The sequence below is a fragment of the Artemia franciscana genome, chromosome 10, assembly GCF_032884065.1.
Source record: "Artemia franciscana chromosome 10, ASM3288406v1, whole genome shotgun sequence".
Lineage (NCBI taxonomy): Eukaryota > Metazoa > Arthropoda > Branchiopoda > Anostraca > Artemiidae > Artemia > Artemia franciscana.
In genome coordinates, this window is record NC_088872.1 from 46,268,987 (window position 1) to 46,281,976 (window position 12,990).

The 12,990-nt window shown below is 37.4% G+C and overlaps 1 protein-coding gene across 2 annotated transcripts in view; it reads left to right on the forward strand.

Annotated features, from left to right (window-relative positions):
- LOC136032265 (uncharacterized) overlaps positions 1-12,990 on the forward strand; it is a 231,232-nt gene that overhangs the window by 64,940 nt on the left and 153,302 nt on the right. The window contains exons 6-8 of one of the 2 annotated variants that reach the window (XM_065712514.1): positions 113-288; positions 9,445-9,627; positions 11,681-11,778. The exons of the other annotated variant lie outside the window; for it this stretch is intronic. Coding sequence (XP_065568586.1) covers positions 113-288; positions 9,445-9,627; positions 11,681-11,778 — 457 coding nt within the window. The remainder of the gene's footprint in view (positions 1-112; positions 289-9,444; positions 9,628-11,680; positions 11,779-12,990) is intronic. 2 annotated transcript variants of the gene reach the window in all.

Here is a 12,990-nt window from a genome sequence, read left to right on the forward strand (position 1 = left end):
AGGCTCGTAACAAAATATTCTATGAAAACAAAACAAATTACTTTTTGCAAAAAAAAATATTTTAATTTAAGCTATCATGCTTCTATTCTCAAGCCTTTCTCTGTCTTTACAGGTGTTTTTATTACTGAAGAAATGAAGTCTAGAGGTCAGCTAAGATCACTCGGGATAGGCTTACTAGTAGCTATTCCCTCTGGAGTTGGAGTTGCTTTGTCAGTTCTAGGGAATAATGTTGGATCTTTGGTGGGTGTTGCAATATCAGCAGCTTTATTGCCTCCAGTAGTGAATGCAGTAAGGATAAAGTCAGTTTTTCTTTGTTTTAAAAGAAGAGCCTTCCCATTGGGAAACAGACCCTCCCTAGTTTATTTTTTTATTTTCGACCCTGGTTACCACCTCCAACTATTTTTAGACTTTTGATAATTTTATTACAGGGTAGAATTTATATTCATTTGATTAATTTTTATTAATTTTTAGTCTTATTGTCATTCTTGTCTCTGTTAATCTAAAAATACACACTTTAGTTGTTGTCACTTTTCATTTATGTATTATTCATTTACACATTTACAGAAAATTATACAAAATAAATTTTAAATGTTGTCACTTTTTTAACTTTAAAATATCAAAATTTATTAAGATTTTAAGGGATAATTGTCAGTATGTGTAAACTGTCAATGTATATTTTTTTTTTTCAGTAAAGTTTAATTTATTCTCTGGTCTCGAGAAAGAATGGAAGTCCTCGGCCTTAATCATGTTAATTTCTAGTCGTTATGAGTTTGACTTACTTTACTTTGACTTAAGTCTCCTTCCAGGCACTGCTTGGCGTAGAGAGTGACGTCTGCCTCCTCCATTCGCTTCGGTGCAAAGGCGAGTATTTGCTCTTCGCCCTGTTTGACGTTTGCCATCGTCAAGAACTCGGACAGGCTGTTGGACCAACGTTTCTTCGGTTGACCGCGAGGTCGCTTCCAGCCGACTTTGATAGGTTCCAAGTCGTAGATCTTCTTTTCGGCGGGTAGATTTGGTTGCATTCAAAGCAGGTGCCCGAACCATCGTAAGGTTCGCTCGGCTGCTTGGGTTGAAAACAAAGACTGCTTTATGAGCTCCAGAAGCTTGTCATTGCTGACGAAGTCAGACCATCGTAGGCCCTCGATCCTCCTTAGGGTCTTCGCATGAAATACATCGATTTTCTTGAGGGTTGCACCTGATGCTTGCCATGTCTCAGCTCTGTAAAGCATTACAGAGCCGACTAGAGCGTTGAAGATCCGCAGTTCTGTTGTAAGACAGATGTTCGGTTTTTGCCAGAGGTCAAGATTCATCTGCCCATGACAGAAGACCCTTTGGAAAATCTCGCTTGCAGCTCAGGGAGAAGAGAGCCATTTGAAGAAATTATGGAGCCCAGGTAGGTGAAGTCTTGAACAACCTCGACGCCAGTGGTGCTGTCCAGGCTCATCGTAGAGTTAACAGTAGAAGAAGATGGGTTTATGGCCAAAATTTTGTTTTGTTCCAGTTTATATACAGTCCTACTTTGGCAACCTCTTCTCGTAGAATTCGGAGCGCTTCTAGCCGGTGCTCCACGGAGTCCGCCAGAATGGCCAAGTCATCGACGAAATCCACATCTGTGATGGCACGATTTCCAAATTTGAGCCCAAAGCTGACACGTGAAGTGGATTTTGTCATTATGTAATCTACGATGACATTGATGAGCTCTGGGGCCACTGCACATTCTTGTTGCACCCCTGTCGTGATTTAAAAGAACGGGCTGCACCGACCATTTACTTTTACACAACTCTGCGTCCCATGGTGCAGCTCCTTGAGAAGTCTGCAATATTTCTCGGGTAGGCCAGTCAACTCTAGAATCTGCAAAAGAGCCACTCGATCAACTGAGTCAAATGCAGTACGGAAGTCGACGAAGGCAATAAATACTTCCTGTCGGAACTCTGTGGTCTTCTCTACTATTTTTCGAATCGTGAAAATCTGCTCGATGGTTGAACGGTCCGACATAAAACCAGCTTGCTCCGGTCGCCAGATTTTTCGAATGATATTCCAACATCGATCCAGCAGTAAGATTGAAAACAGTTTGCCAGGGACTGACAGTAGGGTTATTTCTCGGTAGTTGGAGCAGTCAATTCTTGAGCCTTTCTTCTTCCATAAGAGGATAATGACACCCTTACGCCAATCCTCGAGAATTATCTCTGTTTGCCAGATTGTAGAGAACAGGGTGTGGAGAAACAGGAGCATTGCAGGACCTCCATATTTTAGCAGCTCTAAGCTTAAGCCGCAGATACCAGCAGCTTTATTATTCTTGAGCCTTTTTACTGCATATCCAATTTTTAAGGGGCTGAAAGGCTCGTCTGGAGGAGTATCTGTTTCAGGTCTTTGACTGTAAGGTTTGCTTGGACTATCATTAGGAGGCAGAGACGGGATAGTATTGTTGAAGAGCGAACAGAAGTGGTCCTTCCACCGCTCAAGACAAGAACCTTCATCAGAAAGAAGTGTCCCATCCCTGGACAGGATGGGAGTTTTATTTTCCATGAGGTTTCGAAGATGCTTGAATAGACTGTCCATGTCTTTCTTTTTTGCTACTAGTTCAATTTCATCGGCTTTCCTTGCAACAAACTGGGCTCTATCCCGGTGAATGAGTCTGTTCCGCACCATTGAGCCTTCGATATGTGGTTATGTCTCCAAGAAGTCTTTCCTTCCATCTTTGCTCTATGACTTGCAGTTTTTCATTAGTTAGACACGATTTCTTTTGGTAACTCCTCTTGCCAAGCACTAGTTGTGCTGCTTTGCTGGTCTGCAATTTAAAATGCTTCCAGAGATCTTTGCTGCTATTAAGTGAGCCAAGGGGCTCGAAGCAATTCGATATCTCAATACTGTACTTCTGGTGAGTATCTGGCTTCTTTAGTTGCCCAATATTTGCAGCGACGGGTTTTCTTTCCAATCGTTGTGCATGGAGGCGAAGCCAGAGATCGGCGCACACAAGTCTATGCTCTGCGTTCCCAAGCTCTGCTGATCTATAAGTTCTGTAGTTCTGTACCAATGATCTCCAGCGCTTCGAAAAAAATGACGTAGTCAATCTTCTTTGTACAACCGTTGTTACTATGCCACGTGTACTGATGAATAGTTTTACATTAGAAGGAGGTGTTTGCGATGCAAAGTTTGTGAGATCGGCATAGTTCAAGTAAGTGAAGCCCATTGTCGTTAAGTGGGTAGGGTGATAAAGGACCAACAGTGCCGTGCCATACACCCATATCATCGCGCACTGTCGCATTGAAGTTGCCAAGGAGAACAGTTATATCATGGGAGGCACTGTCGCAAGGCATCTGGACAAAGCAGAGTAGAAATTCTCCTTGGTCACATCATCGGAATAGTTGGTCGGGGCATAGCATACGATATCAGTCATCTTACCATACTTGTGTCCAAAGCGGACCTTCATTAATCTGTCAGATACAGCTTCTTGTAAAAGTAAGGCCTTTCTTCTAAGGCTATTTAGTGCAAGGCCAACGCCATTCCTTCTCGTGCTTTTTCCAGACTAGAGCAATGAGTCATTGTTAGTTCTTCTGAGAGTAGGTTCTTTGACGCAGGTGCATTCAGAGTCAAGTCATTCCAGGTTGCTGTTCCTAGCCCCCTTTGGTCCTTAGCGTTTAGTCTGTCAGTCTTTCTGACGTCGTCAGCATATCCGTTGACATGGTCGAGCTCTTTGCACGATGGTTGATATCTTAAAAGGAAATCCGTGTCCAAGGCTGTATTGTCACTTTTCGTAGCACTTAATTTTCGGGTGGAGAGTCGCTAGCCCAACCAACCCTAGGCCTGGAATCTGATAAGAGCTAGATTAAAGCTAGGTACTGAGACTCCCTGGGTGGGCTCCACCCGCCCCAAGAGGTTGCAGCCGTCCTGATCGGAGTTTTTAGTTAGGGGAGAAACTCTATATCCAGCGGAGCTTGGTCAGCAGACAGAGTCTACCTCATTCTGGACAAACTTCATTCGTCCAGAATGGAGTTCGAAAAACAAACAGAAATTTCTGTTTGTTTTGGGTTTCATTTATTTATTGATGGTCTCTTGTGGTAGTTTTTTGTTATAAGGATTATTTGACTTTATTTCTGCTTTCTTGTTTAATGGAGCTCTTTACTTTTCTTTGAAAAACTTATTTTGTGGGAAGAGTTTAAAAAAAAATAATTTCTGTTCCTTTTTTATTGACAGAGACCTTTTTTTATATACAAATAATATTTTATATCTTTTCAGTTTTTTCTAAAAGAATCTATAATTTGGCCAGCTTTTTCTATGTCGGAGAAAAATTTTTCAACAATTTTTAACAACATACACTCTTTTGAAAATCTGAACACGAATTGTATTGTTTAATTTTGTTTAATAGCTCCTACAAGCTTGCCTGAAAAATAAAAGTTAATACCATTCCTAAAAAAAATTATATCTATACTCTTTGAAACCTGGATACCCATACACTCTTTTGCTTTGGCTGAATTGTAAGAGATAAACTAGTAACAGTAGTAGCGCTGAAAGTTTCATCTTAATACCTTAGGTCGTTCTTGGGATAATTCTGAGATATCTTATTGGAAACCAGCATACACACAAAGCCTTTTGATTTAGTTTTAAAGCAAGATTGAGTTTTATAGCATAATGGGCAAATTGCGTAGCTGTTTGGAGTTGAGATACCTAATATCTCTAGAAACGTATTTATTGGAACGTTCAACTGCACTGAACAAAGTGGCTATCTCATAATTTTGATCGGGTGTCTTTGGAGAATTAATGGGCTAGCGAGATGGGCTGCTTGCGTTCCAATCACTTTTGACTATTAACAAGGGCTCCAAAACTTTTGATTTCCAATCAAATTAGCTCCTTTATAAGTTTCAATCATATTGCTATCTATAATACAGCGGCGCTACCAATGATATTGCTTATATACCCTTTTGAAAACCTGTATGCACATAGTCTTTTTATTTATTTGTCATTCCCCCTAAATATTCCCTAAAAGTTTCACTCTTATTGCTCTGTACTACAGGCAGGACTATAGAATTGACTTAAAAAGGCGAGTTAAACTTCCAATTTTCCTTCTAATATTATCCAAAATCATCCAGGGGGAATACGGGTGGGATTTCTGGGGGTAATCTTCCTCGGGGATGGGGTCAACATTTCTTCAAATTTCACTTCAATATCCTCAGCCTCGGTAGTACTCACTAAAGAAGCAGTTGTTGTAGTGGTAGTAGGGGTAGTGGTGTTAGAAGTAGTGGTAGCATGAATGAAACTTTAGCACAATTCAACCTGATGGAATTGATTGATATTACAAAAATACAATCGTATTGATTTCGCTAGCTTTCGTTAATCTATTTATTTCTCGAAAGAGAAATTACTTAAAATATATACTGCTTTCAGCGAAGCACAAATGAAAATCGCGCTATAATTAGGCACAAGGGGGATGATTTCCTGACTGATATGTTAAGTCAGATTGGTCAGATATGCCCTTTTGATAACCTATTTATCCAAAATGTGTTTAAATTTAGTTGAACTTCCCACACACGGCTTCCCAAATTTTCATCTTAGCACTCTTAGGGTTTGTAGTAGTTGCAATAGAAGTAGTAGTTGAAGTATTTGCAGTAGTATTGGTAGTAGCGTCCATATATTGCCTTTTGGTCAATTGCCTGAAAATTTCAACTTAATTTACTAATCCATTCCTGAGATACGGCCTTTTGACAATCTGTATGCACATAGTGTGTTTTAATTTAGTTCAAATTTCACCTAGATATTCTCTCAGATTTTCACCTTCATACCCTCATTATTAATAGCACTGGCATCATGATAATAGTACGAGCAGTAGTAGCAGTAGCAACAGTAGTAGCGTCAGTATTAATAACAGTAGTAGTACAAATACGTTGCCTTTTGGCTTGTAGAACGTCCCCTTCACGACACCATAGAAGTTTCAGCTTGATACGGTGAGCCGTTCCACAGATATTACTGGTGCTCCCATTTGGCAATTTGCATGCACATAGTAAGTTTTGACGTAGTTCAAACTTTCCCCTCTACACTTCCTCAAATTCTAACTTCAATATCCTCAGTCTTGGAATTACGCAGTACAAGAGCAGTTATGGTACTAGAAGTAGTAAATTTTGTAGTACCATCGAACACTTTTTCACTTTTGACTCTTAAAAAGGCACTAGATTAAGATTAGAGGAACACTAGATTAGTATTAAGAAAATAATGCTCTTAGCCTTGTGATTAGTTCCAATTGGATTACTATTCAGAGTAGTTTAGTAGCAGCAGTAGCAGCAGTAGTTGTAGAAGTAGCAGTGGTAGTAGTGCTAGTACAAACATACACTTTTGGTCAATTGATCTTCCCTTTTAAGTATTCTTTGAGAGTCCCAACTTAATACCTAAATCCATTATTGAGATATTCCCTATTGACCATCTGCAGGCACAAGTGTATTTTGATTTAGTTCAAATCCCCCCCCCTAATAAAGAAAGAGTTCTTAAAATCTTCTCTTTCATATGCCTAGCCTTTATAGTACTAGTATCATAGCAGTAGGGGAAGTAGAAGCTGTAATATTGTTGTATTAGTAGTAGTAGTAAAAGGAGTAGAAGCAGTACTAATAGAAGTAGTAGCAGGTAGATGTTGCCTTTTATTCAGTTGAACATCCCCCTCATGGTGCTCTAAAAGTTTCCTCTTGACACAGTAAGCCGTTCCAAAAATATTGCTGATACGCCTGTATCAGTAATATTTATGCATATAGTACATTTTTATTTAGTTCAAGTTTCCCCTATAAGTTTCCTCAGATGTTAATTTCAATATCCTAAGCCTTTGTAGTACTAGCTACAGAAGCACTATTTTTAGTGGTAGCAGTAGTAGTAAGCAGTAGTAGTAGTTGTAGCATTAGTAGTAACGTACAAATACTACCTTTTTGTTCAATTGATCATCTCCCTTGTCATTTACTGAAAGTTCCTAATTAATCTACATGTTGTTTCTGATATATACCCATTTAACAACCGGTTTGCGCATAAAATCTATTACTTTAGTTCTGCACTCCCCTCAGTGCTCTCTGAAAGGCTCAATTGAATACCCTTAGTTTTTTTTTATAGTAAAGGTCAAACATACAGACATTCCTAAGTAAATTATACCACATGTAAACGATTGACGAATTGCCTACTTGCAGCCATTGCCCTGAGGACTGCGGAGAGGTTGACATCCTCAAAGACATAATTACGGGACCCTTCAACATTGCTGAGCAAAATAGCTCACTCAAAATTTCAATTGGATATTTTGGGAAATGATAGGCGTGGGAGGGGGGCAGGTCTGTAATCATTGTTAACTCATAAAAAGGACACTAGAACTTCCAATTTCCAATCAAATGAGCCCCATCCGAAGCTTATGCAACCACCCGTTCCATTAAAACCTTAGATGCCCCTAGGCAGAACTTACAACCCTTGCCCCTGGACTCTGGGGCTGTGTCCACCCTGGATACATTTTTATATGTTCTTTGGACTATTTTGATCAGAGTGGCTATCTCAAAATTTTGATGAGATGTGTTTGATGAAAATTACCGGCGGAGGTGGGGGGGAGGTCAGTTGCACTCATATCATTTTTGACTCTGAAAAGAAAAAAAGATCTTTCAATTTCAAATCAAATGAACCCTCGCTAAAGTTTATACAAAATATGTATCAGATACATTGGGGCATTGCACCCATATTGCTCTTTACTTAGGCAGCGCTGTTGCGCTGCCTCACAACCACTGGTTCGATACGATCACTCCTTGAAAAACGGAGAAACAAACATGCATCCCTGACCACCCTTCTCAGAAAAATAATAAATATTTTGTTTGGTAGACCACAACTAGAAACCTTTATTATAGGACTCTCCGATATTTTTAATTCCATGGTGTATTTTTCAGCAAATTCTTCCTTTGAGGATGCTTCCCCGTGATGTCATATACCCTATCAGTACTAGGGGCTTTGAGAGGTCGCGAGCACGTCCATTATATTTTATCTAATGCGTTTATAGAAGCTGATGCGTTAAATGAGTAATACTTACATTTTCTACAACTAGAAAATTTCGAAATACTTAGCACAGAATATAAACAGATTAGTCTCGCATTTATTACTAACGAAAGTGAAGTTGTTGCGTTTTGCAGAAAAGGAGCAGATTCGTGGGACCTTGCTGTCAACTTTGGCGATGATAATGGTATTTAATCCAATTCTTTTGTTTATTTAAGAACCCCAATTGGGTCGATTATGGTTTTTACACGTTCCCTACAAATAAATCATTTGGAGAAAAGGCGAGAAAGGTGTAGCCTATGACGTTCTATCGCCAACAAAAAAAAAATAACCGGCGGATTCGAGCCCGGCTATAAAATACTTTGGTTATACCTAATTTTCTAGCTATGTCTCCATTTTGGAATATCTCTTCCAAAAATGGGAAAAGACAGCTGCACTCAGATTATTATAAATATGCAAAATTTCTGCTCAATTTAAGACCGTGGACAAGGAACGCGTCGGTGTTGCGTCAGTTCGGAGTTGCAGACCCCATTGCAGCTCTTGTTAGGCGTTAGAAGAAACTATCAAAGTCAATTGAGTCCAGGAGCCTTGCCATCGCGATTCACCCTTAAGTGTCTTTGTGTATTTATATAGTACCTAGGTTGTTGTTCCTCTTTGTTTATTTAATTACTCCGTTTGTGGTCCAGAACCATTTTTCGAATGGGCAATACATTTATCTATCTGTCTATCTAATTTGTCCACAGCTTTTTGTCCTCCCTTACGATCTAACTTTGTACCAGAGATATACATATATAAGCAAATACAGCCAGAGATACTAGAATATACCCTAAATTGGGCTTAAGATTATAGGCTTTTTAAAATCTAACGTATTTTGTGTCTTTTCAGGCACGGGGCTTATTGTATCTTTTGGGTCCATCTTTAATGTCCCATAACCCTTTGAGACACTCCCAAACATACCCTGATGCTGTTTCCTAGAGCATTTAGTAGGCTAGCTTAATAATAGCTTTCAATGACTGTATTCTCACAGCAAGTCCCCCATGAGGTTTATTTGAACACTATTTGAATAATATATAACAACTATTACCAAAATTTGTTGAAAGATTTTGTTCAAAATTAAATAGCAAGCCAAAATCTGGGTTTTATGATTTAGGTCTGCACTGTCAATCTAGTTCCAGACTGCACAACTGAAGGTCTAGAACTCCTGACTTCAGCCAATCAGCAAGTTTTAACTTCCACTACTTTTTACAATTTGTGTTTACATTTTAAATTAAGAATTGATTTTGTAATTAGCCTTGGATTTACTATAACCTCTCTTTGGAGTAAGAAGAAGAAAAAAAATATCGCGATTGGGAAGAACTAGACACAGAAAACAAGTAGCAAGACACCCATGTGAACGCCATTTCACCAACGGCAACCAATTATCACCGAAATAAAACCAAAATACATTTTTAGGGGATGCTGTTTTCGCTCAGTCTGGTTAAAACAATCACAGGTGATCTGAGCCTTCCAGCAAGTTATGAACCCCTCTATTCATCATCACTCAACATTGAAGCAGCTTTTTTAGGCAGCTTGAGCATGAGCCTTACCCTTCTCAATATTTTCTGCATTATTGTTATGGGACTTCTGGTCTTAAAGGTAAGAATGCCGAAGGAGCCTCAGGAGATGTATGGCATAAAAACAGTTGAATCTACGGCTTGATCCTAACCTTAAACATAATCAAATATAATTAAATTAAAAATAAAATATAATCGATTAAATGTAACTAGGTTAAGTATAATTAAACTCGAAGGAATTCAAGTGTGATAAAATAAACAATAATAATAGTAATAATTTATTATCCAAAAGAAATAACAGAGACAAAATCAATCGGTAGCACACCAAAAGCGTCGCTTGCGAGGATGTGCTACTAACAAAAAATAGAAGAGAAAAAAAATAATAAAAACAAAGAACAAAAAAAAACAAAAAAACAATGAGTTAATCTATAATAAGCAGAAAGGTGAAACCGTGTACCAAGAAAAAACTTACATAAATAATTCATACACAATAAAACAACATAATATCATGATCCCAAAGCAAAAAAAAAACAATAAACAATTATTGCCAATATTAAATCCATCAATCTCAATCTATTTCAAAGGTATACCTACGAAGTAACCCTACACGCAGCTCGGTTTTGAATTGATTAATGGGCAATTCTTTGGTACTTCTATTAAGAAAAGGAAAAGAAGAAAAACTTAAGTTTCCAATTCATTAAAGTTTAGATTCAAAAAAAAACTTTTTTTCCTTCTCCAAGTTCGCCAATTCTAGCTAATTGCTACGGAGCTCTAAGGGTCTAACTTCCACGATTGTTACAGAAAGTGTGAACCTATTAGTGTGAAATATAAATACTTTTTCAAGATAAAAATGAACATAGCAAAGCATCTTATTAATTGAGCGTTGTTTTGTAGCAGAGGTGGGTAATTCTTTAGCTTTGTATACTGAAAAAAAGGCATATCTTTCATGGTTAGTTTTGAAATTAGAGGGCTCATAAATCATTGTCATCAAGGTATGTGCTTCTAAAAGTTGTCTGATGTAAACCAACTTGGTAGGAAGTAAGTTTCTGGTTTGGCCCTTCATAGGACTGTACCGGTTCGATCTCTGTTAGGAATCGCTAAATTCTTTTCACCACAACGCATTCCGGAAAAATCAACAGTCAGATCTAAACCAAACTTAAAAAAGGGGTTCTAGCTGAGTTTTTGGGGTTCGTACCTAATTATACCAGATTAGGTAATTGGGTAAAACAATCATGGAAAGTGACTATAAATCTCCTCCTTAAGTCTCTTATGGTCAATGTCAATCTCATTTTATGACAGGAATAGAATTTGGTCTCTAAACTGTGGTTTCACTTGAATTTTTTATTTGCAAACGTGTACATCTGTATAATTTACAGACCATTTATCTGCAAATTCATGTTCATTGTTTTTATTTTATTTACTACTACCACTAATACTAACAACAACTCACTGCAGCACTAAGTCACTTAAGGCCAATACAACTACGAACGTTTTTCCTTCATCCTAATCTATTCAAAGCCCCCCTCTTGGCACCCTCACATGAAGTTCCCATTTCCCTTAAATCTTTCCTTATGACATCCTCCCACTCCAATCAGGGATGACCCGCTTTTCGTTCGCTTTTCATCAGCTTTTTGTCCGTGGAATATTCCCTAGCCATCTCAGTCTTTCTCTCATTATAGCCCTAGATGGTAAGACTGAACCACATTTTTCATATAGCTTACTATTTGAGATGCGGTCAGTCAGTGTGGTACCCAAAACAATAAGAATGCAAATCCTCTACAAAACATCTCGAAACTCTTGAAACTCACATCCAAACTTTTCCATCTGTGAAAAAACACCCTCGACTCAAATCTCTTTGATTTATACCTTTTTTTTTGTATGGCTGTTATTTTGTAATTTAATTGTGTGATTTGCAATTTTATGACTTTCCAGATTTTTTGTTTTTCAAATTTTTGTGGTTTTGGTTACCTGAGTTATGTTGAAATATGAGCGGAGGAAGGATAACTTTGGCTGTTGACAATGTTGAATTTAAATATCAATATTTAACGATAATTTTTAGCATTGCGTTATGTAACTTTTTGACGTTACCATCTTGTACCTCTTTTTACAATTTTTAAAGTTTTTAATTTTTCAAGGTAAAACAAGTAGTTCCAAAGGCAAGCACCACTCTGTTGACAAAATTTTGGACTGAAGATTTAGCTTCTGTCAGAGATTACAACGCTCGTGGTAAAAGGTAACCTTTCTTACAAAATGCTGTATTTTTTGGTTTTAATTTTCTGCTAAAATTTTAGTATTGACCATTCAATGTATATTTTACCATTTTATATACACTCACCATTTGAAATTCCGCCCTTTCCTTTTTTATGTTGTTTTCTATTCATTTGGCACTCAATTTAAATATTATCCTTTATTTTAAGGGTTGTTATCTTATGAAGCGAATTCGCATATCTAAGATTTATAGTCTTATAGAAACAAAATTCGTCGTTAATCACCCGTCCGAAATGGATAATCATAGCAAGTGAAAATGGAACGCATTGCGAATATTTCGGTGGAGACCTCTGCTCAACCCTATGTGCAGAATCAAAACTAAAACCCAAATAAAAGTCCAAAGCACAAAATAATTTTTTATGTTTTTTATGCTTTTATGTTTTTTTTATGTTTTTATGCTTTTATGTTTTGATTAAATAAAAAAAAACTAATTTTTTTTAGCTGAAAGTAAGGAGCGACATTAAAACTTAAAACGAACAGAAATTACTCCGTATATGAAATTAGTTGTCCCCTCCGCAATCCCTCGCTCTTTACGCTAAAGTTTGACTCTTTGCCACAATTCTACTTTTTAAAACAATTAAAAGCTTTAGCGTAAAGAGCGAGGGATTGTGGAGGGGACAACTCGTTTCATATACGGAGTAATTTCTGTTCGTTTTAAGTTTTAATGTCGCTCCTTACTTTCAGCTAAAAAATTAGTTTTTTTTTTTTATTTAATCCAAATAAAAGTCCAAAGCACAGAATAAGAAGACAAACCCTATAAATTAACAAGTTATAAGAGGTCCTTTTTAAGCAACGGTGAAAGGGAAACTGAGTAGAAAATCTGATTACGGTCACCAAAATCCACAAAGATGAAGTCTTTACACCCTATTATGGCTTCTTATTGCTCTCCGGCTGCCTGATGGAGAAAATGGTTGTCCACAATTTTTCATTTCCTTATGTCTATGCAAATTTTATAAATTGGAAGCTCCGTTCACATTATGGAAAAATAGCCTTGATATGAAAAATACACGCTTTTGGCTAGTTTCAATGATATTTCTTTGTATACCTTTTACACCACTTGGGGGTATCTTTGAGGTATAATATTTGTATTTATACCCCATGCAATATTAAAAATATCCTCTTCAAAGAAAATTAGAGGTTAATATCAGGTAAATAGACTATAAAACTTTAGATGTCG